The sequence below is a fragment of the Argentina silus genome, assembly GCF_951799395.1.
Source record: "Argentina silus genome assembly, chromosome: 8".
Lineage (NCBI taxonomy): Eukaryota > Metazoa > Chordata > Actinopteri > Argentiniformes > Argentinidae > Argentina > Argentina silus.
Window position 1 is genome coordinate 2,991,984 of NC_139662.1, and position 27,263 is coordinate 3,019,246.

At 44.5% G+C, this 27,263-nt stretch overlaps 2 protein-coding genes across 4 annotated transcripts in view; one reads left to right on the forward strand and one right to left on the reverse strand.

The window, feature by feature from the left end:
• Positions 1–20,944, forward strand: part of arhgef25a (Rho guanine nucleotide exchange factor (GEF) 25a) — a 41,142-nt gene extending 20,198 nt beyond the window's left edge. For 2 of the 3 annotated variants that reach the window (XM_083674884.1, XM_083674886.1), the window contains 15 exons: positions 6,574–6,887; positions 7,501–7,608; positions 10,940–11,064; positions 11,360–11,426; positions 11,835–11,938; positions 12,042–12,111; positions 13,877–13,966; positions 14,241–14,333; positions 14,964–15,014; positions 15,225–15,302; positions 15,400–15,591; positions 15,859–16,039; positions 16,309–16,544; positions 16,896–17,060; positions 18,328–20,944. In XM_083674884.1, the coding sequence (XP_083531010.1) occupies positions 6,574–6,887; positions 7,501–7,608; positions 10,940–11,064; positions 11,360–11,426; positions 11,835–11,938; positions 12,042–12,111; positions 13,877–13,966; positions 14,241–14,333; positions 14,964–15,014; positions 15,225–15,302; positions 15,400–15,591; positions 15,859–16,039; positions 16,309–16,544; positions 16,896–17,060; positions 18,328–18,459 (2,006 nt within the window). In that variant the 3' untranslated portion in view covers positions 18,460–20,944. The remainder of the gene's footprint in view (positions 1–6,573; positions 6,888–7,500; positions 7,609–10,939; positions 11,065–11,359; positions 11,427–11,834; positions 11,939–12,041; positions 12,112–13,876; positions 13,967–14,240; positions 14,334–14,963; positions 15,015–15,224; positions 15,303–15,399; positions 15,592–15,858; positions 16,040–16,308; positions 16,545–16,895; positions 17,061–18,327) is intronic. The other variant, XM_083674885.1, reaches the window with a different exon arrangement.
• A 1,943-nt stretch (positions 20,945–22,887) lies between these two features.
• Positions 22,888–24,423, reverse strand: sp5l (Sp5 transcription factor-like; the record flags this gene model as incomplete). Its single annotated transcript, XM_083675418.1, has 2 exons — positions 24,319–24,423; positions 22,888–23,925 (listed from the first exon to the last, which is right to left on the reverse strand). Exons 1-2 carry the CDS (start codon positions 24,370–24,372, stop codon positions 22,888–22,890), a joined length of 1,092 nt encoding a protein of 363 aa, XP_083531544.1. The 5' UTR covers positions 24,373–24,423.
• Between the last annotated feature and the right edge of the window lie 2,840 nt (positions 24,424–27,263).

Here is a 27,263-nt window from a genome sequence, read left to right on the forward strand (position 1 = left end):
GGCCTTGCAGTCTTAGAGGTGTGGTAGTGAGGACACAGCCTGAGAATGGAGGGTTGGGTAGGTTTCCCCTCTAGTCATGGCAGAGGAAATGAAGGTGGACAGTACCTGGAGAAGCAGAGAGGGTCATCTTTACGTACGACTCTCCTACAAAATGGAATGTAGCTAGTGGTTTCTTCGACTCAAACCAAAGCTCAACTACTGTGTGGCTAGGTTCACATTGCTACCACCACAGTGAAACACTGACTCAAATAATGAGGGTGTCAAAATATTTGCAAGTGATCCATGACTCTGGCTGAACCCATTTTGCCCTGCTGGATTCAACAATCTCTGTCACAGCCAGTGACAGTTTGTATCATCACACCACTATGTTCTAGATCAAGATCTAGACTGGCTCAGTGACTCATAGTTCAACATGTTGACATCAATTGGATTAATGGGCCATCTATTCTATTCAACCCATCTCTATAACAAAAAAAATATGCCCTCACTTCTGTTTGAGAGTGATGCTCAGCCTAGTCTGGTAATGGCTCAAAGCCTATAATGACTTTGTGTGCTTCACACTAGCTTGTGAGGACTATTTTATTTGGTGCTCTCTCTCTCTCGAGTGTGAGAGAGACAGACATATTAGAGTGAGATCCCAGCCAACCAAGTGGAGAGTGGGTCAGTAGCAGTAACAGCCCTGAGCCCATTGTGGATAGAACATCACTGTTCACCTCCCTCACTGACTGACTGCAAGCAGCCTCTCCAGCCCTTTCAACAATTTTCTCATAAAGCAGCTCATCACACACGTTGAGTCATGCACACACACACACACGTGTTCCTATCTGTGTGTACACAGTGTGTACAGTGTGTGTTTGTGTACATGTATATTTCCTTGCCCTGTTGTTCTGCAGACAATCTGTGCCAGTACCATCCTCATCCTCATCCTCTTCTGCCCTGTTGGACACACAATGTTTGAATTTCACCCTGCTTGGTGGTGCTGACCCCCCCTACCTCCCCTCTGGCCATGTTCTAACCTTTATTTATGCCCCCATGAATCACCAGCCTCTCAATCTCCTCCTCCTCCTCCTTCCTCCCTCCCTCTCATCCCTCTCTCTCTCCTGCCCATTCAGACACCCACTAGTCCAGGGCACACTCCCTGATCTGCTCCTGGAGAGCTGCTGTGGTTAGTAAGTTACAACTGCCGGCTTCCCAGCCAGGCCTGTGTAAATCACAGAGATGAGAGGAGGCTGGAGATGCCCCAATCGTCCCCCCCCCCCCCCCCCCCCCCTCTGTATCAGGCGCTGTGTGTATGTATGTGTGTGTGTGTGTGTGTGTGTGTGTGTGTGTGTGTGTGTGTGTGTATATGTGTGTGTGTGTGTGTGTGTGTGTCTTGGTTATTGCTGGTCTCAGCACCTTTAAGGCTGACTGAGCTGAGCTGAGCTGAGGTGGTTCAGGGGTCTCTTAGGGTGGGACCTGAGCTTGCTGCAGTGCAGAGAGGTTACCCTGTCAGGGGGGTGAGGGAGTGGATGGAGTGGGGAGGAGGAGGAGGAGGAGGAGGGGGAAACAGGGGGAGGAAGGAGGGGGGTTGAGGTCTGGCCGCTGGGCGGCCCTGTCAGTGAGCGTGCAGTGCGGGTAGGAAGCAGAGGTGGAACGAAGAGTGAAGAGGGGAGGGCGGAGAGCCAGCGAGGTGAGAACAGCCAAGTGCCAGCACTCATTAACCAAAGGAGCACAAAAAAAAAACGACCGGGCCGAGAGCATAAACATCAGGGCAGAGACCAAAATAAAACGGAGCAATGAGAGCAATCAGGGGCCTGAGACGCTGGTTGTAAACCTGCAGACGAGAGGCCTCCTGTTCTCAACAGAGCCAGGTTGTCTGAGGACAGCTCTCTCTCTCTCCTCACTGGGTTCTAATGGTACACCGTACCTCACAGTACAGTACTGCCTACTGAGAAGCGTGTCCATTTCCTCTGAGTGGGTGAAATGTAATCTAGGGCCCACCCAGTGCTACAGAGATGAGGAGATAGAAGGAGGGAGAGAGAGAGAGAGAGAGAGAGAGAGAGAGAGAGAGAGAGAGTGAGAGGGAGAGAGAGAGAGAGAGAGAGTGAGAGGGAGAGAGGGCTGAGAATGGTTTATGATGACGCAGGCCTGATGACTGCATGCTCATCCGTCCTCTCAGGGCCTGAGTACCATGTTGGGAGGTGATGGCTGTGATTGAAGGCTGAGAGCCTCTCAGGCTCAGCTGGATGGCATGGTCGCACGCAGGGGGGGGGGGGGGGGGGGGGGGAGGCACCATGGTCCAGCTCTGTTCTGTTCTGTGTTTGTTCTGATACACAGACAGTGGGTGTTGATCACCAACCACAGCAGAGTGCCAGTCTGCCACCACTCCGCTGTGTGTGTGTGTGTGTGTGTGTGTGTGTGTGTGTGTGTGTGTGTGTGTGATTGTGTGTGTGTGTGTGTGTGTGTGTGTGTGTGATTGTGAGTGTGCACGTATGTGTGTGTGTCTGTGTGTGTGTGTGTGTGTGTGTGTGTGTGTGTGTGTGTGTGTCGGAGCCAAGCCCAGTGATGCCTAAAGAGCCAGTGGTCCCGTGAGACCTCAGAGAGCTCTGGAGTGGAGCGCTGTGAACAAGTCTGCTCCATTACTGCCAACGCTTTTAAGCTCTTTGTTGGCTCAGCAGAAGTCACTTATGAACTGATCAATAAAAGGGAATTGGACCAAACTTCCACAGGGCTCCCATCCATCCATCCCCTGCCTGACTGTACATACTGTACCACGTGAGTGTCTACTTTTTAGTAGTCCTGCAGAGATTCGTCCTTATTTGTCCCAAGGACAACCTTTTCAGGATACAGTGGCCAGAGAATGTACAATGAGCAGCTGTATCAGAATGGGCTGGAAAAACAAACATGCACCAAATGCACCCTTGACTCTCATAATCATCCTTTGCACATTGCAACAACCTTCAGATAGAAGCTCATTCCTAATGCTACTTAACATTACAGTTTAAATGGATGATCATACAGTAGATGTAGTCTAATAGTCAGAGCCAGTCTCTCTCAGACAGACACAGACAGACAGACAGACAGAGACAGAGACAGAGATAGATGGAGGGAAATGAGTGGGCATTCAGTCCCATGAAAGACCCGCATTAAAGGTGCAATCTGGAATTCAAACATCACTTTTTTTGTTAAGAGCTAGGGGCTGGAGAAATGTAACCATTCTCAATTTCACAGACAGAGCTATGGCTTCAAGGACTGACCATCCAAAATTATAGTTTAACCATGTATTGAAGCTATACAGTGTTCATTTAGGCATTTCTAAGTTATATTCTTCAAGAATCAATAGCTATATATCATTAATTTAAAAGTAAAAAAATCTATGTACCATTCCCAGATTGCCCCTTTAACTGATAACCACAGACAAGGCGGAGCTCATTTTGAATGTGTTGGCTGCCTCTTACTTTCAACTGTCAAATATCACTAGCGGGTAAACAATGGTGAACTTACATTACCAAAATGACCCTTGGTAATCTGTTGCTAGAAGCAACACCATTACAGAGATGAGAACAGCTACAGGGAGGCCTGCAGCCTGCGGAGAGAGAGGCAGTGTGGTATATGAGCAGGGGACGTGTTTTTCCATTTTCCAAAGTGTAGCTATCAGCTCTATTCTGTACTGTATTCAACGGCATGGAGAGAGAGGGAACGCTTTTGTGATGTCGTCAAAGCACTTGTCACGTCCACCTTTGTCGTTTGAACGAAACGATTATGGAATTCTCTATAGTAGTTTATACAGGGTTGCAAACCAATACTGAGGCAAAATCTGAGGCAAAATCTGTGAGGGTCAATGGGAGGGGTGACCTGTACGTGTGTTGAGTGATAGAAAGACTGCGGCAGCTGGTTACCATGGCGACATCTGCAGATGTAGCGAAAGCCCCCCCCCATACTAAAACCTCAGCAATTATAAATATGCACATCATTATGACACACTCAGATGGCCCATTTGTGACACACAATTGTAGATGCATTTGTGTCAGTGGGAAGGTATCCTCAGTCCCAGTTGAAATCTAGTATGCCTATGTCCCAGTTGAAATCTAGTATGTCTATGTCCCAGTGGAAATCTAGTATCTTTTGTCTAGTATGTTTCCCTTTGTCCTTGCATCATAACTCTGTCTCAGCTGTATGGTAAAAGTGGAGTCTGGAGACGGTTAGGAGACTGGCTGTGTCCGTGCACTTTGACCTATGACCTGGCTGGACTAGAGAAAGGGAGAGACTGGACTGCTGGGAACCAAAACAACATAACACATCACACATGCTCAGTATCATCTCTACACCAGGTCCAGAGCTTAACACAACCATTCTCTATTTTCCAGAGAGTAACACATACAGTAGATATGGCCCAAGGCTTCTACAAGTTACTGTGTTATCGTGTGATGATTTTGATACGCTTTTTTATATTTCATGTACTGTAGGACTGTTCACTCAGGTTTCTGCCTCTTTTGTATAGTTTCTCTGTTTCCAGACCGATCGAGTGTTTGTTCAAAGTTTTCCCCTCCCTCCGGACCTCTGCCTCTCCCTTCTTTGTACCCCTCCGTTCCGCTCCTCTCTTCCGGCCATTCATCCCCCCATCCCTACCAGCCTCAGATCTCCTTACACTCTCCAGTCTTTCATGTGGGGGGATGGTGGTGAGCCCACCCTCAGCACGCGCACACACACACACACACACACACACACACACACACACACACACACACACACACACACACACACACACACACACACAGCCCATAAAGCTATGGCATGACTTGCTGAGCCTGGAGGAGTGGCTGGATGAAAGTCGGTTTCTCTCATGCAATTTTGTGAGTGAGAAACAATGTTAGACACCCACACATGCAGAGCGGTACTGAATGTGTTGAGCTGTTTCCACTGAATCAGAACATACTCTGTTCACTGTGTTTACTACAATTGGCATGAAGACAAAAAATGGACATTGTTTGTGGTTCATTCCCATTTGTTTCTGTAAGGAGACTGATTTGGTTGAGGTTCTACAAGGGAGAGGAGAAACCTTTTTTACATGGATCATTCTAGACGAATGGAACACATGGATGCTTTTGTATTTCAATGCTGAATGAAGTGTGAAAAATCCCAATCACTTCACACACAAATACTGAGAAGGGATTGTGGATTTATTCTGGCTGCCTTTGATGTAGAAAGGCTTACAAAATGGGCCACACTTTGTGTCAGCAGGGCTTTACGAAGCTAAGCAGACTCTCATAGTGTGCTAAGGTTTCTCTCTTCATCTTTCCCTCTTTCTCTTTCTCAGGGTCAACCCCCCTCCCCAATAACACATAACACAACAAACAATTCACAAATTGCGATTGTCATTATGTGATAACTGACCAAGTATATTATGGGAAGGGGACCCTAACCCTAACCCTAACCTGTTGAATCCTCTCCACTACCCAATATGGAGATATTTGTCTGGTCTACTACCTCGTAGTCACATTCAGCAGAGCACCTCAGAGCTGGTGTGAAGACCCAACAGAGATAGTGGGTTCAATTTGTTGAAACAATAACAGTCCCTGGATGTGGAGAGTGTTTCTCCATGTGTAGCAGAGTGACGGTAGAGTCAAAGGTCAGGCCCAGGGCAGGGAGATAGATGGGAAGTGTGCGGGGAACTCTGTCCACACAACAGATAAAAGACCTCAGAAGCCACACATCTTTACAGGAAACATTATCTAGGTCTGAGGAAGGGAAAACAGGGTGGGGGAGGAGGAAGAAAAAACCCCAAAACAAACAGAATCACACAAAGATCTTCCTCTGTATAAGATTAAAGCGGACTTCCTGTCCTATCTACCCCCTGCGCTCGCTTCCCATGTCCTTGTGACATCACACCAGAGCAGAGAATCCTGTCTGGGATGGGATTGGACGAGAGTTATATTTAGATTTCTGAGGTCGCATGACGCCTCAAGTAAACCAGTAGAACCCCTCTGATCTGCCTCTCGCCAGTTTGATGAACAGTCATGTGATTATAACAAACAGGGTATGGCAAACACACAGTAAGTATAAAATCCAGAGTGCAGACTGCTGTTGTGAACGCCACAAAACTCTACACAATGGTTCCTCTATATAGCTCTACTAACAGCTGCACAGCTGTGTTTGAGAAGAAAACCTATTTATACTCACTGTCTTTATTTTAATTTCCCTGTTTCGCTTCCCGTCGTCTCAAATGGTTACCTTTGGCACATTTTCTTTCCCTCACTGCTCACTGGTCTAGACAGATACGTTCTCTTCAGAGCACCTCTATACATAATGGTCATCCAGTATCCACTCTTGCATCTAGAACCATGTGGAAATCCTCTTCTCCCTCTGTTTCATTGATTGTGGTTTACTGTGTGTCTATCTGTGTGAAAGGCTACCCTTTGAGCTTCGAAAAACCCCATTTATCTAGAAACCTCTTCAATCTCAGAAGTTGACTTTCAGTTTATCATTCCTTCACACATCCTCCTCTCACAGTTCAGTAACCTCTGACCCTCATCTCTCTCTCTCTCTCTCTCTCTCTCTCTCTCTCTCTCTCTCTCTTTCTCTTTCTCTCTCCAGACTCCTACTCTGCAGCGGGCAGTGAAGGCAGCATCTCCACCTCTGTGGCCTCCCTGCCCCCCCAGGCCTCGGGCAGCTCTGCCCCCAGCTCCCCAGGCTCACGCCGCTCCGTCAGCACTCTGAAGAAGTGGCTGACCAACCCTGTCCGCAAGCTCAGCGCCGGCGCCACCGCCAGCACCAAGGGGGAGCGGCAGGTCCGCAAGCTGGAGGGCAAGCCGCCTCCCTTGCCCCCTCGTAGCCACAGCCACGACCTGAGCAGCCCCCTGGGACCAGACGAGCCCCTCACCATCCTCCCGGTCACTCACAAACACCTGGTGAGCACTGACCACTGGCTGATCAAGGTCAGGGTGGACCTAATGGTTTATCTTGGTTTACCTAGGTTTAGCTATGATCTAAAGGTCTATCTTTATCTTGAAGTCAAATATCTTCACATGGAGAGAGTATTTCATCTGCCTACGAGACTGATCACTGTACACATGGGGCTAAGGAAGAGTCTCTCTAACTATACTGGATAAGAAAGCCCTTTTCAGATTGACAGGTTTAAAATGGAACACCTTCACCTCATTAGGTTCATAAGTAAGCTCATTAGGTGTGTGTATATTTCCCACACCATCTTCACCACAAGGTACTGTATGTGTATGAACAGGTTCAGGAGTAAATAGACAAATTACTGTTGTGGGAGATCTGTCAAATGGACAAATGGAGGTAGTGTAAATATATCTTTCCAGTGTAAATATCAACTGATGCCAACTTCATCACCACAGTCTGTTGAGAGTTGCCGACTTATGAATATAAAAACGCCACATTGTTGATGGATGGTAGACATAGTGTTATCAAAGGTGACATTGCTAATTATATACAACAACAACAACAACAACAACAACATTGTTATGTCCTGATGTGTTGTGCTATATTATTGTGTTGCAGGAGTGGAGGGATGGTCTGGCCAGTCCTGAGGACCTCTCCCCAGGGACTCTGCAGTCTCCCAGCTACCTGTCAGACTCACTACATGGCTGCACCCTGGCACACACAAAAGTGAGTCCACACACGCACACGCACACGCACACGCACACGCACACGCACACGCACACACACACACACACACACACACACACACACACACACACACACACACACACACACACACACTTCTTATCAACAGGATGAGAGTACTCAATATATTGTAATAAACTGATGAAGGAATCAATTGCTAATCCATTCAGGCTATTGGCTGATACTGAGTCTGACTGTGTGTAGTAAAGATTTTTCTCTGAGGAGATCGGCTGGGAACAGCAGCCTTAGTTTCCATAGTCCCTGAGCCAGACCTGGATAACTGCTGCTGAACGTGGCTGATCAAACACAGCACACACAGTCCCCTTTATAGACACACACACACACACACACACACACACACACACACACACACACACACACACACACACACACACACACACACACACACACACACACACACACACACACAGGGATCTAGATGAACACAGGGCCCCTCTCTCAGCTAATCAAGGAGGAGTGAATCCAGAGGGGAGGGTTTGACAGGGACCATATGATGGATGATTCACATTCAACATACAACAAAAGGAAAGATAAAAAGGAAATGGCACAGTGGCAAATGTATTGGAAGATGACTCCTCTTCTGAGAAATGACAAAGTCCACAATGAGCATGCTCTTTAATTTAGTCATAACACATTTCAAATGACTTTTGAATGATAATGGAAGATAGGATGGATGGCATTTGTAATGAAAGCTGAGTTCTAAAGAGGGTTGGAGATAAAGAAGTATGTCCTGAAAATAAGGACAGAAGGAAACAGGTAATGAAGGAGCTGATCAAGACAATAAAGCTACAATATGAGTGGGAACAGCTGGGGGGTTCGTAGTGGAAGTAAATGTAACACAATACAAATGAAAGCAATGTAAACAGGTAGAAACGGTAGGGAAGGGAGGGAGATATGGTAATAGTGAGACCCTCCCTGACATTCAGTCAGTCATTCCAGTCTTGCAGTCAGTGAGTCCTCTGGCTCTAGTTGTGGTGAAGAACACAGAGACCTAATGTCTGTGATGGCAGAATCACACAGGGGAGACAGGGGAGAGGAAGGGATGAGGTCAGTGCTTCAGTCTTTTTACTGCCAGGGACTTGGTGGAGCGAGAGAAGGAAAGAGAGAGAGAGAGAAATATGGAGACAGAGAGAGAAAGAGAGTTGGGAGAGAGTCAGAGAGAAAGGGAGATATGGGAGACAGAGAGAGAGGGGGGGAGGTAGAGAGAGGGGGGAGAGAGACAGAGAGAGAGAGTGAGAAAGAGAGAGAGAGAGATTATGTTATGTAGGTCAGTCATCTAGGGGTCATGGTTTTTGTCATACTGCTCTCTTACCCCCCTCAAGAGATGGAATAGTCCACTAGTCTCTGATACACATTCTTTATTCCCTAGTATTTCTCAATATACTAGTCCTGTCAACTGATCTGGCATGCATAGAGAAGCATTTTGATTCAATTTTGATTGATCAAGTGATTGATCAAGTTGTATTGTTTATTATTCAATGGGAAGTTCTTGGAATGATATGTAAGGACTCAAACAATTTAGTGCTACCAGAAAAAAAAAACGAAAGCTGCAGCTACTGTAGCTATATTTATCCAATGGGTTTTCCTTTCTTTCTTCCTTCAGGAGAAAACGTTTGTAAAGCGCTTTGGAAGATTTACTGTTTCTGCTTCGAGCAGGATAGAAAAAAACTGATTTAGGGTCGAGGAACAGAGTTGTTATCGCCACCTCAGCCCCTCCCTCCATCACCCGACTAAGCATAATTTTACTGCAGGAACAACAACAACCGTCTCAGCGTTTATTAAAACTCTTGCAGATTTCACTTTGGCTGCTGGATCGAAAAACAAAACAAGCAAATAAGGGAGTAAAAAGGGGGGGTAAAAGAGCGATCTTTCCTGTGGGCTTTTCCAGAGCACATCTGGAAATGATCAGGACAGGCAGCCAGGGAGACCTGTCAGCCAGGCTGGAGCAGAGTGCTCCTAACAGGGTCAAAGAAAACAGGGCATCTAAGGCCCACATGAAGCACGCACGCACGCACGCACGCACGCACGCACGCACGCACGCACGCACGCACGCACGCACACCATACACAACACAAACTCCACTGTGTACTCACTCTACTGCTTCGAACAGACAGATTACATTGACAGTGAGAAAACATAATTGATCGAAAAGAAGAGGAACGGGTTGAACAAGGCCAGAGGACAGGGGGAGGTGAACTAAAGGGAGTGCAGTGTAGTCCATCAGGCTGGTTGGCAGGCAGAGGAGTCAGAGGGATTAGGCCTGCTGTGTTTGACTAGGTGTGTGTCTGTGGGTCTAAGGTGGAGAGGATGTGCTTGACTGAGACACTGAAGCATGGAGGTGAGGACAAACTGAGGGCTGGTACTGTAGGTTTCCTTAGGTTTACTCAGTCAAGGCAGAATGGAAACTGATCACCCTCAACAAGAGATTTCCAGAGAAGAGAGACAGATACAGAGTGATAGTGAGCTGACTCATTGTTGACCATGAAGGGGAATGTTTGTTTTGTCATGGTTTAAAGTAGGTTGAACAAACATATATTCTATGCCGTTATTGTGTGCTGAGCAGAAGAGTGCGGCCTTTGAATGAGAGGTGTCACAGGCTTTTCTTCAAGTGATGTTCACACAAGCTTCGCTCGTTGTAGACAATGCTTCAGTGTTTCTCTCAAAGGTCCCCGGGAAGTTCCAGGAAAGTATAAAAATACAATCTCGCACACCAATCTTGCAAATCAATTCTATCGATTTGATCGTTGTAACATGCTGTATGCTTACTACCGTATATGTCTGTGTCTGACTACACACAAATGGGATGAATTTAATGAGGCTTGAGTAATATTGGACTCCAAACTACAATCATGTCAGCCCATAATGACGCATTGCTGCCTATATGCACACCACAATGGTAAGCAAGACAGCAAAGTCATGTTGTGCTCATTGGTGCCAGATCAAACATCCACTGTTTCAGTGCGTTTTGTTCCTGGTCTCTATTTTGTAGACTCTGCAGCTCTCTCTGCCTCTCCCTCCCTCCCTCCCTCCACCCTTTCTCTTTCCCCATCTCTCTGTTTAATGTTGGCACCAGCACCCCACACCATTATTGGTGACAATCAGATCCTTTTATCATTCTGTCACTGTCCCTAGTGTCTGGCTGCTCTTCCTCGTCACCTAGGCAACCTGCATCATTATCATCTCTCTCTCTCTCTCTCCCCCCCCCCCCCCCCCCCCCTCTCTCTCTCTCTGGCTATATCAAAAACCAGACTTCATATCATAACCTATTTCCCTGTCCCCTCTGTTTCACCAGGATACTCAATCCACCAATGTCTTGCTGGATGAAAACAGCTCAGTCTTGATGGATGACACCTCCAGCCAATCATCAGCCGCAGCTGACACTGAGGAGGAAAGGAGGAGTGCCTTAGAGAATAGCATGTATGTGTTTCACCGATTGTTCACCGCCTTTTCCCCCCTTCGTTCAAACACTGATCCAAAGTTGTATCTTCATGGTACAGTATAACCATAAACATCAACACACTCTTCCGGTTCTCACATACAATTAATGTCACTGTTCTATTACACTAATCTATAACAAACAACAAGACTGTAACAACAGCCTGTCAGACTGAATATTGGTGAGAGAACTGCTGGATTTAAAGGGGGTTGGAAATGTGTTTATTGACATGTCTAGGTTACACACTTATCCACTCTCTAACTTTTCTGTGTGCAGATATGTACTGAATGAGCTGATCGAGACAGAGAAGCTGTATGTGACAGACCTGGGTTTAATAGTGGAGGTAAGGTTTAACACCATATCATGTGAAAGTTCACATAAACACAGGCAGAATAACTCAACCGACCCACTCATTCTGTTACTGGCGCTTCAAATCCATATCATCACAGTACCTCAGAGTTTCAGCTTATGATCTTGCTCCAAAAACAGCTATTTCAGAGGATTTTTTATCAATATTAGTTTGAACAGCCTCATATTACAGTACTATTAATCTCAGAGAGGTTGAAATGTGTGAAGATATTTTTGTCTGAGGACAAAAAGTATTTTAGCTCTCTTAATTTTTTTTAACCCAGTGTTGTTGCAACTATATTATCCTGAAATGGCTACAGTTTTATGTTATTCCACGGTACATATATTCTCTAGATAAAGAATGTACAGTATGTCTGAAGTAGGCTCTGTCTCTCCATTCCAGGGCTACATGGGCTCTATGAACACCAAGGGAGTACCAGAGGACATGAAGGGAAAAGACAAGATAGTGTTTGGGAACATTCACCAAATCTTTGACTGGCATAAAGAGTGAGTGGTGAAGGTTAGATTCCCAGTGCATTGGCAGTACAGTGTGTTTGCATCTGGAGAGCCCTCACTTTCCTGTTACCCGTTTCTCTCTCTTTTTCTGTAGCTACTTCCTGGGTGAGCTGGAGAAGTGTGTAGAGGAACCTGAGAGACTGGCCCAGCTCTTCATCAAGCATGTGAGTCTGACCGTCGACTGGCACACACACACGCGCACACACACACACACACACACACACACACACACACACACACACACACGCACGCACGCACGCACGCACACAAGCATATACACAAGCATACACACAAGCATACACACAAGCATACACACAAGCATACACACAGACCCACACACGCACGCACACAAGCATACACACAAGCACGCACACAAGCATACACACAAGCATACACACAGACACACACACGCACGCACACAAGCATACACACAAGCATACACACTACATCCTGGTCCTGTTAGGGCGAGAGAGTAAACAGAGCTAAGGAAACGCATGAAGCGCTCCTGTTTATCCTCCATGTTGCCCCTCTCTATTTCTGCCAGGCCAGGCCAGTGCCACAGCAGTGTGTTTCCCCCTCCACTTCCCTGTTATTGATACGTCTCAGACCCCGGCTGTTTTTTCACAGCCACTCAGACTGTCCAACCTCCAGACAGGATTGGACCGGTCAGGAAGCGCCGGGGAAAAACAGCCAGAAAAGACCACATGAATAAGACGTGGAATAATAAACACTTGGCTTGCTTTGATATGGATGCTATTTTCCAACCCAAAGGCAGCCCTATTTATTACTGAATCTTGTCTGGAATGGAGCAAAACCAGCAGGAGAAGAAAGATACGGTATACTATAGGGTATTATTGTTCTTAGAATAGAATACAACTGAATGAACATGCGGTCACAGGGCATATTTGATGGCACATATAATTCTATTTATGTTAATTGTTAAGTGATGGCACATGCAAAGCAGAAATGTTAATCTGAACCAAGTATAGTTGTTTCTGGGCTGAAATTGATTCGTTTTAATTTCTCTTTTCCCCTATCTGCCCCCCTAAACAATTCAATAAGACTCTGCCCTATGGGTAATTAACTTAAAAAGACTGTGGGGAAATAAAGCAGCCCGTAACTAAATCTAAGCATGGTGTCAAACTGTGAAAACAAGCAGACTGGGAACATGAGCCGTAATGAAAAGCTGAGGAGGACTGGGAGAGGCGATGCAGAGCCCAGTCACGTAAACACACACATACACACACACACACACACACACACACACACACACACACACACACACACACACACACACACACACACACACACACACACACGCACACACACACACACACATACCACTGATCGCTCTCTCTGGCAATACAACCATGCCTCCTTGCCCTCCAAACACAGTACAGTACACATCCTCTGCAGTGGTACATTATGATGATACAGCCCCCCGGCCCCCCACCGCAAGCCTGGTCAGTTGGTGGAGCTGTCTCTAGGCTACAGCTATGGATCAGTTGCTAGGTAGAGGCAGCCTGCTCTTAAAGGCTCTGGTTACATTGAGGATAGTGTAGGGTAAATTATACATAACCTACTGTTCATTCACACGTAACTCCATTACCGCTCCCAGGTCTGCCGCAGCTGCATTCGGCTGCCAATTAGTCACATTAGACTGGCCCTTGCCTCGTCAGAGAGAGACAGTCAGCTTCAAAGCCCTCGCTTAGAGACAAATAATTGTTTCTCTGTTCTTTTCCTCTTTAACAGCAAGCAGAATAACGTCATTCATTTATGTTCGTTCTTTAACGAGAGATATTTATTTTGTGCTAAAAAGGATGCATTTTCTCTGAATTCTCTGCAGGTCTCAGAAAGAAAACATTCTCTCACTTGTTTTTATTTTGAATGTAAAGTCATGCTGTCTGTGTGTTTGGGTTTGTATTACAGGAGAGGCGTCTCCACATGTACGTTGTGTACTGTCAGAACAAGCCAAAGTCGGAGCATATCGTTTCTGACTACATCGAGACCTATTTTGAGGTGAGTTTCTCTCAACAAAATATACAGCATATCCACCACTGCAGAATGACCAGAAAGCGCTACATAAGCCATGTGTCTGAGGTTGGTCTTTCATCTTGTCATTTAAATTTCACTTTATCATTATCATAACTCACAAAATGTGTCTAATCTCTGTAAAGTTAGCCATGTTGGTTAGACGAATATATTTCATCATGTTTATGTGTGGTTGTGAGAATGTAATGTTATGTGATGTTGATGGGTGATTGAGGGAATGTGTGTGTGTCTCTCCTTTCAGGAACTGAAGCAGCAGCTGGGCCACAGGCTGCAGCTCAATGACCTGCTCATCAAACCTGTCCAGAGGATCATGAAGTACCAGCTGCTGCTCAAGGTGAGACACAGGGCTTCGTCCGTCACCCCACACACACACACACACACACACACACACACACACACACACACACACACACACACACACACACACACACACACACACACACACACACACACACACACACACACACACACACACACACACACACACACACACACACACACACACACACACACACACACACACACACACACACACACACACACACACACACCTGCACTCCATGCCTGCTGAGCAGCCGTCTGACACACTGCAGGGTCAGCCACGGGGCTGTAAACACACAGACACTAACATCATTGCTGGCCCGCAAGTAGATGCACTGACTGAGAGAAAAAGCAGGAGGGTAGCACATGAAAAGCAGCATTGATCAAACCTGCAGTCTGAGCATCTAATTCAATAAAAATATAAAATTCAATGTGAAAATAAATATAAAAGATGAGTAGGTCTTTGAACATAGTCATAAAATCCTGCTACTTGTGCCAACCTTTACCCAGTGCACCTCCGGCATTCAATTTGAGCTGGAACTTCAAGAACCCTAGTAAACAATCCTCCAGATGTCCTCACCTTACACAGTACACTAGTAATCCTGGAATGCTCTGAGAAAGCCTGCTGTGTTTATTTGTGCAGGACTTCCTGAAGTATTACACAAAAGCTGGGATGGACACAGAAGAGCTGGAGGTGGGTGCTCTGATGCAGCACATGCTGTTTTTGCTACACTGTCTCTCTAAGAATAGGTGAAACACAGCGTGTTTGAGGATGTATGCTGCCTATGTGTTCTTTTGCTCTTAGGTTAATCATGTAAGGGTTCTCTCTAGTCAAACAATTTAGAATATTTGTGATTTAGTGACACAGTCTCTATCTCTCTTTCTCTCTCTATCCCTTTCATAGAAAGCGGTAGAGGTGATGTGCTTTGTGCCTAAACGCTGCAATGACATGATGAACGTGGGGAGGCTGCAGGGCTTTGACGTAAGGCTTTAAAAACACTACACACAGTTCTCATACTAACCATGTAGCTAAGCCATAAAGCCCTAACCTGTGTTCAACCTGTGCTTGCCTCCCCCAGGGGAAGATCACAGCCCAGGGCAAGCTTCTCCAACAGGACACCTTCACAGTCACTGAGCAGGACAGCAGCTTCCTGTCCCGTGCCAAGGAGAGGGGGGTCTTCCTGTTTGAGCAGCTGGTCATCTTCAGCGAGCCAATCGACAGGAAGAAAGGCTTCTCGCTCCCGGGGTACATCTTCAAGAACAGCATCAAGGTTCGTCTCCTCTCAGACCCATTCAGATTATATTCAATACAGACACACAGTATGCACTGCTAAACAATTCCATTTAAATAGCTTCTCCCAGGTGCTAAATTGCATAACAGATGTAAACAACAGCAATGCTAGCCCCAAATCTAACATACACAAGTTAGGTAAGCAGTCCCAGAGACTGCATGTGTTGGGGAGGTGATTAACGACCAGGCCACGCTGCAGGGTGTTGTCCTACCCCAACAGATGATAGTCAGATGTGATTTGTTCCAGGTGAGCTGTCTAGGGGTGGAGCCCTGTGTGGAGGGGGAGGCGAGCCGATTTGTGTTGACGTCGCGCGGGGCCGACGGGAGCGTGGTGCGCTTCGTGCTGCAGGCTGCCTCCCCTGAGGTCTGCAGGGCCTGGGTCAATGACGTGGGCCAGATCCTCGAGACCCAGCGCAACTTCCTCAATGGTAGGACTAGAAAACACCGTTACCCAACATTACCTTTACTCACACATCTGATCTGGACTTTCATTCTTTGACCTCTGACTCCGTTGCCACCCATGCAATGTGGGCAGATGTATTGTAATACATTAATAGATGCACTGCACTGAAACATGTTTACAATAAAATCACTGATAGTTTTATTGTTACTTTATAACAAACATGTGCAATGACCAGATAATCTGGTCTGAATCCAGAGGTCTGAATCCTCTTTCTGTTGTTGTGTTGCCATTCAGCCCTGCAGTCTCCCATCGAATACCAACGGCGGGAGAGTAAGTCCAACAGCCTGGGCCGCAGCATGAGAGCCTCCCTGTCTGCTGCCACCGCCCTGCGGCCCCACTCCTCCGCCTCCATCGACCGGCATCGTCTGCCCTGCCTGCGCTCCTACAACACCTCCCTCCCCACCCTCTTCCTGCCCAGCCAGGGCCAGGGTCAGGGCCAGGGCCCTGCCGAGAAACACACACCGCGGGAGGTAAGGTACCACAGCCCCACACAAAGACCTGCAGCCGCCAGGGGCCAAACACAGCACCAGTGTTTGACCACAAAAGAGCAGCATGCTGTCTGCCTGACTGGCCCGCTCAGCAGGCTGGACTGGAATGGGCTTCAGCCGAGCCTGACTGTCGGTAGTGTACACAGCCACAAATAGGATCAACTGGCATGTCTGGATCAAGAATCCCTCCGGAAATGACCGTGATTGATATCAAGAGTCTTAATCTGAAATAATTCAATGAGAAACTCAGTAAATTACATGCCAATATGCCTGTGGTATGCTGTCAAAATACAACTTGCCATGTGCAATCTCTATTGTCTTGTGTGTTTGCAGTCTACACTGGTCCAACACTGCCCAGCGGAGGTCAACTCTCAACTAACTGTCTCACCTTCACACGTTCAACTGGCCTTCACCGACCAGTCAGGCCTGCTTCAGGCACCCCTGCACTGCCAAGCTGTATCTAATGGGCTGTATGCCCCTGCTACGCAGAGCACACAGGTACACACACACACACACACACACACACACACACACACACACACACACACACACACACACACACACACACACACAGACACAGACACACACACACACACACACACACACACACACACACACACACACACACACACACACACACACACACACTACTATTCTATTTGTTCTAAGTTTAACTTATGGTCATGATGGATCACCGACATAAAAACAAGCCAGAAGAAAGTAACCATTGGAAGGAAATAATGGGCCGTTGTAGGCAGTATAATGATAATTCTAATGTGCTCATTAATGTTAATTTAAAAAGATGAAAGGCTTTAGTAAATGGCAAGCATTTGTTCAGACATGTAAAGAGGGGAAATGTGTTGATTCAAAAGAAGAGGTATTCCTCCCCCTGTTGGACAAAAATGGAACCTAGACAGAAGGAAACATTTCTAAGAATAAGGGAATGCTACATATGGCGGAGGAAGTCTGTACAAAACACAAGATAACAGCGAAATAGTGATTTGAAATACAAAATCTGATTTAAATGTACATGTTTATGGTGTGTACAACAATTGTTCAACTTGCGCACAGCTCACATGTATCCTTATCCTTCCAGCGTTCCACATAGCTTTCACCAGCAGGCCTGGCGACACTGAGGCTACACTGTTATTGAGCTCCTGACAAACATGAAGTACATCTCCCTCTGTCATCACTGTGCACTTTTTCTAAGTGGTGCTAACTGACTTGTTGGTCTAACCGTATTTACCCAGGCTGGAGGGGCTTGGTACATAACAAACAGGAAGGAGACTGATCCAGAGAAGGAAGTCAGAGATGCCTATCAAAGGCCTAATTGTTCTCTCTCATGGTGGAGTGGAGTGAATGGTGGAATCTATCTTCACATTTTTGTGACTGATTTTGTCAACAGAATGATAGAGTTAATTGACAAACCATGTTGAACGTTTCCTAAACTTTGGCCAGAGTCTTCTTTTCCTGACTAAATCAAGTTATTCACATCACAGTGAAAATAGTGAGGCATTTGTCTCTCTTGGAAAAAAACACAGTTTATTTGTAAATTCTAGTACCATAACATTTCATACTGCACCCTATGGTGTTTATAATACATTATATTAGACTAGAATATCTAAAGGAAAAGCTGCAAACTCAAGTTTGTGGTGACCTGGCCCAGCAAGACAGTGTAAATTGTTATAGTGCTTAATTGGGAGAACCTTCAGTAGTGTGTTTTTTAGCTGTGTTTGTGATTGTATTCCCTTCCCTGTCCCCCCAGCAGAGAGCAGGAGAGGCCTGCCGCCGGGGGCTGCCCGCTGAACCTGGAACCCATGCCCCTGTGTCTGCCTCTGGTTCATTGGCTGGCCGTCGCCCCAGCATCCTGACCCAGCTGGCTGAGGATGACCTATGAACTCTGGGCCTCTGTCCGGGGCCAGGAGCCCATAGGCCAGAGCCACTACATAGAGAAGAAAAGCAGGAGGATCTCGTCTAATGTTTGTTGTTGATGTTGTCATCATCCTCTGCTTTTTCAGACTGTTACCTTTTCACTAATGTTCTCATTAGAACGAACCAGGATCATCATGGAATATATGAACAATGAATGGGCTGCAATTATAAAGCATCTTAAGACAGATTTTTAGAGCGCGTTTCAGTTGTGAGGTAACTATCCTCCACCATGAACTGTGTGACGTAGCACCAAGCTGGATGGTGCAATGATATAAGTGCCAGAGCACTCACTGGACATGAGTTAACTTTTTTCATTTTTGAGAATTTCTATATCTATTCTAATGTCTTTCGAAGGGCAAGGGGATTTGTTCAAAGGAGAAAAAGTCCATTCCTGAACGGGGAGGTCACTGGAGTTGTCTGTACGAATGTGTGTGTGTGTGTGTGTGTGTGCGCGTGTGTGTGTACATGTTCAATTGTGTTTGTCAGTTGTTTGTGAGAGTGAGCACAGGAGAGGTGGCTGCTCTTCTTGTAAACATGCTGATCATTTTCCTTAAAAATGCATTCTGCCCTGAGGAGACCTGTGGATCAGAGTGCGTTCATCTTTTTCAGCTCTCTGAAACTGCTGGATTCTGATGCCCCTTTGTAAAGATAAACACATTTGTTTTCAAAAATATATGAAATAACAACTCTGAGTTGTCCTCATAGGCCAGTAGTGAAAGCTTCTCTGGTTCTCCATTCTCCACTTCAGTACCGCAGCACAGGCTAACAGTTAGCAGCGCCCTCTCCAAGACAGGATTCCAACAGCACTTAAGATTCCAACGGCACTTGGCATTTAATTTATGTTGAAATAAATTCCAAGATCTCCTCAGAGATAGTGGAGAAAGTGAAGAACATGGAGAAGCTGGAGAACTGGAGAAACTGAAGAATGGAGAACGGGAGAAGCTTTCACTACTGGTCTATTAGGACAAATTAGGGTAAGATATTTCACCTAAACATGAAAGTAGGCTGAACCATCACTTTAACATTTAATTTCTCAACAAACCGGGGAGGTAGGAGGGGGGAGACAACAAATACATTTGATCTGTATATATGTACAAGATCAGATTCATCTGAATTCCCATGACATAGAACATACATTTCTGGCTCTTGCCGAGGTGTTTCAAAAGGACAAGAACTCTCCCATGCTCTCTGATTCTGTTTGACTGAAGGAGGCTCTTGTTTGATCTGAACAAAAAAGGGGTGAGGAAGCCCCCTAGAGGCCCTCTGCAGGTATGACGTCACTCCAGGCTCCTGGTGGAGGTGGAGACACAAGGAAGTGGCCATGCCAGAGGGACTGCCCTATCAGTCTGACAGGCAGGAACCCCATGCCCTCATGGGGACGGAGACAGACTTAGCCAAAAATATGGTTGTGGTTTGACAAAGTTGGTCCTCTAAGAGACATAATGTTTTTTTTAGTTTCTTATGTGATTAAATCTGTCAATGAAGTCCAATATTATCACAGCCCTATGATGTATTCAATAATCTCTGTTGGTTTTCGCTACACCACACACTGTATTGTCGGCCTTACATCTCTGGTTGATGAAAAACAAATATGAGACAGTGTATAATTGGGTTGTAGTATAATTTGGTAGACGATTATTTCTCATTTGAAGCATTAAAGTCATACTGTATCTGTATGCTCTATCCACAGAGACTTGTGCCAAAAAGCAGGGGCTTGTGAGTTTGACTCAACTTCGGATCATATTGCCAATCTATCTTTAAATCTTATAAACCCTTATAAAAGATTTGTTAAATTTACAAAGCTGTGTTTATGATACATCTAATCCTGAAATCAGTATGGTTTTTCTATATTTTTATGCCAGAATGTTTCATCTTATGAATCAAATCTGAACATTGGTATATTGACAATACACTGAAAGAGTACTTCAACAATGTATTATCTTCTGGTCTATGCATTAAAAGTAAGCGAAATTTGAAAAGAGAGGAGATGAGACCAGCGTGGTGTCAACTATAATATCATTTCAGCTTTAGGTTAATTACTTTCTATAGCCAGTAGAGGTCAGTATGAGGCTTTCACATCTGAAGTTAAATAACAGACTGAAGTTAAATAACACAGCTGCACCAAAGATCCATAGGCTTCAATGCTTTGCTGGCAAAATCTGCTTAAAAATGTAAGCCCCTAATAAACCTACATTACAACGAAGTAAAACTTTGCTTATGTTATGGAGCATGAGTCCACAAAGAATCTCCCAGTGCTCATGGACTGCTGTATTTTAATGGAATTATTGATCTGGCATTGTTGCATGTTACATAAAGGAATACCACTACAAAAGTGATCAGAAAACCAAGAGAAATCAGAGGACAGGAAAAAGGGTTCTTATGATGCCATGTCTGACTGAGTAGAATCTGTTGTATCATATCAAATAAAAAGTGTCTTTTTTGAAGTGTCATTTTTTGTATGATTTATGTACTTAATACTTTATAATATATATACATATATTTAGATTATTTGAATGGATAGGCCTACTGTATTAGCAACATCTTAGATATAATAAAAAATACAAATCAGCTAGAAATTCTCATTTTAAAGCTTAATACAGATATCGAAAAATGTACTAAGTATCTACATTAACATTACAAATGAACAATTACAAAACGGTGTCACTATGAGAATGATCCTAATTTTTTCCCTGCAATCAATCTAGAATAATACAAATAATCCCTTATTATAAATCAAGCCTACATGAAAACATATAACCCTGCTCATACAGAAATAGCGAGGCATTTCACAAGCTTCAATGAGATTAAATTTGACTGCAGTCCCCCTAAAATAAAGTTCAAACAACCTTGAAGACAAAGAGGAGAAACCCCTGGATCATTGGACATCTGGTTAGTTTGCCTCAGAATAAAGCCCCATTCTGGGCAGTAAAGTAGGGCTGATCGTAACACGGCTGTGATATATGGAGGCTGGGGGAGGGGGGGGGGGGGCAAGGGTATTAACTTTCACAAGGGTGCAAAATCAAAGGGAGTTCCTGTCACCACCAAGGGGGTCTTAGCAACAGGGGTCCCATTCACAGGGAATTCCTGTCCAGTGCCTTCCATTGCATCTGTTGACTCAATCTTCTCCATTGAGAGAAAGAAAACACTCATTAAAGCCACATGACTGTGAACTTGATTGCAGAAGGCAAGACAACTGCCCCCCATCAATGGGCTCTGTATTAACTTTGAGGTGTAAAAATCTTTGAACATCCCTTCATCTCTCGTCCATTTGAAGAGTTTCTTCCTTCACACCGACGACATAATGACCACCATTTGTATTCTGAATACAATCAAATGATAATTTAAATTAAATGTTAGATGTTTGGTTGACAAGAATGCCATTCATCGAAATTCACACATTACTTGAATTAGGATTGTACGTTTGTAAAGCATTTGAATTTCACACAATCGTATTGACAAGATATAATAAAATAACACATTTAGCAGAGAATGTGGATTTGTTTCAGCAAGGATTAATGTTTATTCAAATGTACATGCTGTCTTAACTAATAAAGTTGTGCATGGAATATGTACATTATTTACAAGGGGCTTACAAACACAGGCTCCCATCCACAATTATGGCAATTCACAAAATGATTAAATATCAATATTCAATTGCAATAAACAGATGGATTTAAACGATGGGTTGAAAAGGGCTCACATTTTTACGTAACACTGATCTCATTCTCAACTGGCAGATGACTTTTGACATTCTTGACAAGAAATCAACTTCAATAATAACCACGGCATTAAATACATTTTTGTTTATTTGACTGAAAAAAATTATAGTTTATAGTTAATTATCTTATATCTTAATTATCTTATAGTAGCATACCACTGTGGCGTGATCTACAAATATCCAATGTATCTTCTCTTTCACAAAATGCTTTCTGAATTCCAGATTCTAGAGGGTTAAATATGCGGAGTGAATACATTGCATGGAATGTTTTTATATCCTATGTGTATTTGGTATGCATGTTACTTACATTGTTGAAATATTTACATTCAAAATGATTTAAATAAAATTAAGGCCTTGGACTTCTATAGCTGTTGTGGGTCAAGAATGTTTTTTTCCATACGGAGGACAGAATAGTGTCTATGAGACAGATGTGTCTGTGCACCTAGAGATGCCATCACAATGAATGCACTGAAACCATACTTCTCAACATTGAAAAGGGGTTCAATTCTTCATACGGGTAACAAGATGTAATTGTGTAGCAGAGGTCGGGTGCTAAGTATGGCTTCGCCTACAGTCAGTAGCTAGGATGCCTGCTTACCCCCTTGCAGGTCAACGGCAGTTAGTTGCAGTCACACACTCTGCTCATTGCTGTCCATCAGCTCTAGTCTGATACTACTACTCTCTCTTGATGTTGGTGAGCAGAGGGTCTGTGGGACCGTGCTGTGTGGGCTGGCCAGCCCTGCTCTTTCTGCTCTGGTGGGTCTTGACGTGTTTGGAGAGGTGGTCACTCCTCATGAACCTCTTGCCGCACTGCTGGCAGCCGAAGCGCTTCTCACCGGTGTGTGTGCGCAGATGGCGCTGCAGCTCGTCTGAGCGTGTGAAGCTCTTGCCACAGAAGAGCCAGTTGCAGATGAAGGGCCTTTCCCCGGCATGCCAGCGCAGGTGGGCCTTCAGGTGGGACGTCTTCTTGTACACCTTGCCACACTCAGGAATGTGACAGATGTGCAGTCTCTTCTTGCCGAACTCCAGCCCGCCGCCGTTGGCCTGGCAGTTGGGGCACTTGCAGCGGCGGCAGCGGCGAGTGGAGCTCAGCAGGCCCTTGGAGGTGCCCTGGAGGAGGGCTGCAATCTGGGGCTGGTGGCCCAGGACCAGCTGCCTGCCCAGGGAGAAGGGGTGGTTGGAAGGGGTTCCGTTGGTCTGAGGGAGGCTCCACCACTGCTGCCCTTCCTCAATGTGGCCTCCAGAGAGGTGGTGCCTGGCAGAGGAGTTCTGCAGGAAGCTGGGGAAGTTCTGTCCCACGGTGTTGTGCTGAGGGTAGTAGGGGCTGTTGGCTTGGGTCTTCACCGGGGATAGATCAAAGGGGTAGGCAGAAGGGGGCTCTGCCGGAGGGGTGAGGGGCAGCTCGTGGTGGTGGTGGTGATGGTGGTGGTGATGGAGGTGTGCGTGAGGACCCAGGCCAGACTGCATGTGTCCAGGGAACTGGACTTTGGGCACAGTGAACGCCATCTGGTGTGAGCTGAGGCTAGAGCTAGGTGCCACTTCATTGCTCCACAGCTGAAACATCCCTGATGCTGAGCTTACTGCCCCGTCATAGGGGAACTGGGAGCCCTCAGAGCCCACAGTGCCACCCACCTGCCAGGCCTGACTACAGGTGGTGGCCAGGAAAGACAGGGTGTTGGGGGCTCCCTCTGGAGAAGAGCTGGGGGTCCGGTCCTAAGGGGGAGACGGAAACAACATTGTTAAAATCTCACATTTGTAAAATCAGCAAAACATAGTAAATAGTGTGCAAATAATTCAGTTATTGGTTACAATTTGTTTTGCTCCTGACATACACAACTGAACATTCACATATCTTCTTTAATCACATACATCAATGAAAACAAAACCATCTGGTGTTCTCTGTAACAGTTCAGTCTACACATCCTGGCGAGTTTGGCATTGAGGATAAAATAATTCGCAGTATGCGCAGTATGGAGAATACAGAACAGCAAACTTTGCAATTCCAAAGATATTCATGAGTTGCACAAGTTGAGTTACACTAATCAGAATGCATTAGGTATGAAGACCTAAGTGCTTGTTGTATATTAAATCAAAACAATTACAAACCTGTAAAAAGGTATGAAGAAAGTTGTCAGTCCTTTGTATCGTCAGCGCAGCCATCTGTCCACGCGCTCTGTGTCTCCGCACCTGCAACACGAGCTGCGCGGATAGGCAGCGACTCACGAGTTCAACCGGGAACGAGAAGCGGAGGAGACAAGCGCACGCATTCGGGTCTGAAGTGACCCTGAAACTAAAGCAGCTCTAAGCACAAACAAAGTAAGCATGTGACATTCAAGTGTCCCCCAGTTCGTTCGGTAAGATTATGGAGTGGTCAAAAAGCCGAGCTCATTCCAGTTTATTTGGTCCTCTTTCACAACCCGTAGAATTCAACCAACCAGCGTGTCTTTTGAAGTTGGAGGAAGACACTACCGCAATAAATCCTTGGGATCATTTCAAAGGCGCTTGGGCTGCATCTTCTCTTTATAGAGAGAAAAGGTCCTCTCAACGGGGTCTCTTAAGTATGTTCGAGGAGAACCAGTGGATAGAGGAAGATGTGAGGGGGAGGATGGGGTTGATTGGGGAGGGGTTACATTGATAGGTAGGTAAGGGGGTGGGTTGCTCATAATTTCACTCAATTTCCACCAAAATGCTGACCCCGCGAAATAAACCCTCCTTCAATTGTTCTGAAAACGTTGAGGCGTGATAAGAGGTCTTCTGTTATGTCCCATTTGCAGCGCATGACATTCAATTTGAGAGGTGCTTTCCAAGGCATTTAAACTGTGTGCATTTTCTCAGACCAACACCTTGCTAAATTGACTGATGGGCGATAACTAACGTTAACCCGTAATAATAATAATAATACTAATAATACTAATACTAATACTAATAATACATTTGGTGTTGTTACACATTTATAATGTTGTCAATGAATATGGTAATAATAATCAAATACTGTCCTTAACAAAACTCAATATGATTAAAAATATCTGATTAGTCCTCCTAAATTTATTTTAGAATAATATGGGCAACATACAACACATGTATGGAATACTGCAGAGAATCACACCAAAAAGATAAATTGAACTAAATTCTGTCAGGAAGGGGTAAGGGTAGGCTAAAATGGCAAACTCAAGGATACAAATCGTTTAAAACCTTTACTTTTACTCTACAGATATGGTGTTTACATTCAATGAACTTAAAAGAGATACTTTCGCATAAAGAGTTATTCTGAGTCATCTAGTGATTTATTCTACCTGGGAGATAAATTATACATTGATAAACCAGTAAGGTAGCTTTTCTCTAAGATTTCACATTCATACATATCAAATATTGAGAAGTAGCTTTTTTCTTTTTCTTTTTCACAGATACAGTTCCCTTGGCAGGATTGACTGTATATAAGACCCAAAGAATCTCACAGCTCCCTCACATTAAGTGTTTTCTCTATCTAAGCTAATTGATAAAACCCAATCAAACCACCCAGTTCTCACTGGTAGGTGACATGTCAAATAGGTCGCCCTGTGTGACATTCTCACACTTCAGGGTTCAAGTAGAGGCCATTTCAGATCTAACACATTAAATGCAGATTGAGAGTTAATCTCATTCTGTAAATCCCTTCACCATTACAATGTTAAGAGCTTCAATCCAAATCGGAAGCCCATTTCTTATGTAAATAGCCAATAGCCACTTCTACGCTGTTCACATTTTCACAGCTTTGGAGATTCTCATTCAAAGGAACTCACACTGTTGTTTATTTATACCCAACAACTTTTACAATGCTTGGGAAACAATACTTGCAAAACTTTTTGTAAAAGTTTGCCTTACATGAAATTATCACTCTAAACAAAACGTGCATTAGGCACTGTAAAAATTAAAGATTAATGTCTACAAATGATGTAATCTGACCATAAGTAATTTGATTAATGAAGAGCAAGGGTGCTATTAGTTATTTTAATGCCAACACTGCAATGTAAAATAAGCATGGATAAACAATGGTTATTAAGTCAGCCCTATAGCCATGCAAAAAAGGAGATTCTTATTCAACTACTTATGCAAAGGAACTGGCAGCAAGTAGTGGGGCAGTGATGAACCTATAGTACCAGTATGTTAGTATTACCCAAAAAGCCAATATTATTAACAAAGTGTCAGCTGGTGACAGGGACGGCATGCATTAATTGATGTCAATAATTTGGAATCAGGTATTTTATGTCAGTTCTGTATCGGTCTGTTAGAGATTTCTGTTGGTGGTGTGAGCAGTCTAGTGTGTGACTGACTACCATCTATGTATGACCTAGACTGAATTCAGCTCCATGTCTTGTTTAACCCCCTTCCTTTGTGAATAGTAAAACCTAACCCTAACCCTTAGTAAAAAGATATGCATTTTCTCCAAGTAGTAATTGAGTGCAACCGTGGCATGCTATCATAAAACAAAAGTTGACACCAATTTGTCAATATTGATTAAGGAGCCCTACACTGTTAACTTAATATAATATAAATAACCAATTAATACAATGTTTTACCTTACAAGATACCAAAACAATACCAACCAATACAAAAGCACGGCATGCAGGGATTCAGTAGAAGCTAAAAATATCTAAAATAAACACAGCCCCCTTTTAACCAAACCAACTGATGACTCATTGAGCGAAATACGCAGTGGTAAATTAAAATAGGTGGCCCAACTAAAATTAAAGCATGAAAATATAGAATGTAGACCTATAATTTGAAATATACTTACATTTGACCTCTTGTAAATGTAAGTAAAAACTGTACTAAATGTATTCCCTTTTCCATCATGATACTGTATTATGTGTGTATGTTAATATAAATCATATGCCATAACCATTTTGTAATACTTAATTAAGATCATTTTGAAATACATTCTCATTAAAAACTGTGATGATATAATCTATAGTGTTATCTTATGTTTAAGTACCCTAAGAAAACTATATTATTATATTCATAGAATGTATTTTTTTAACTATTAGGCATAAATTCAATGTGCAACCTAAAAT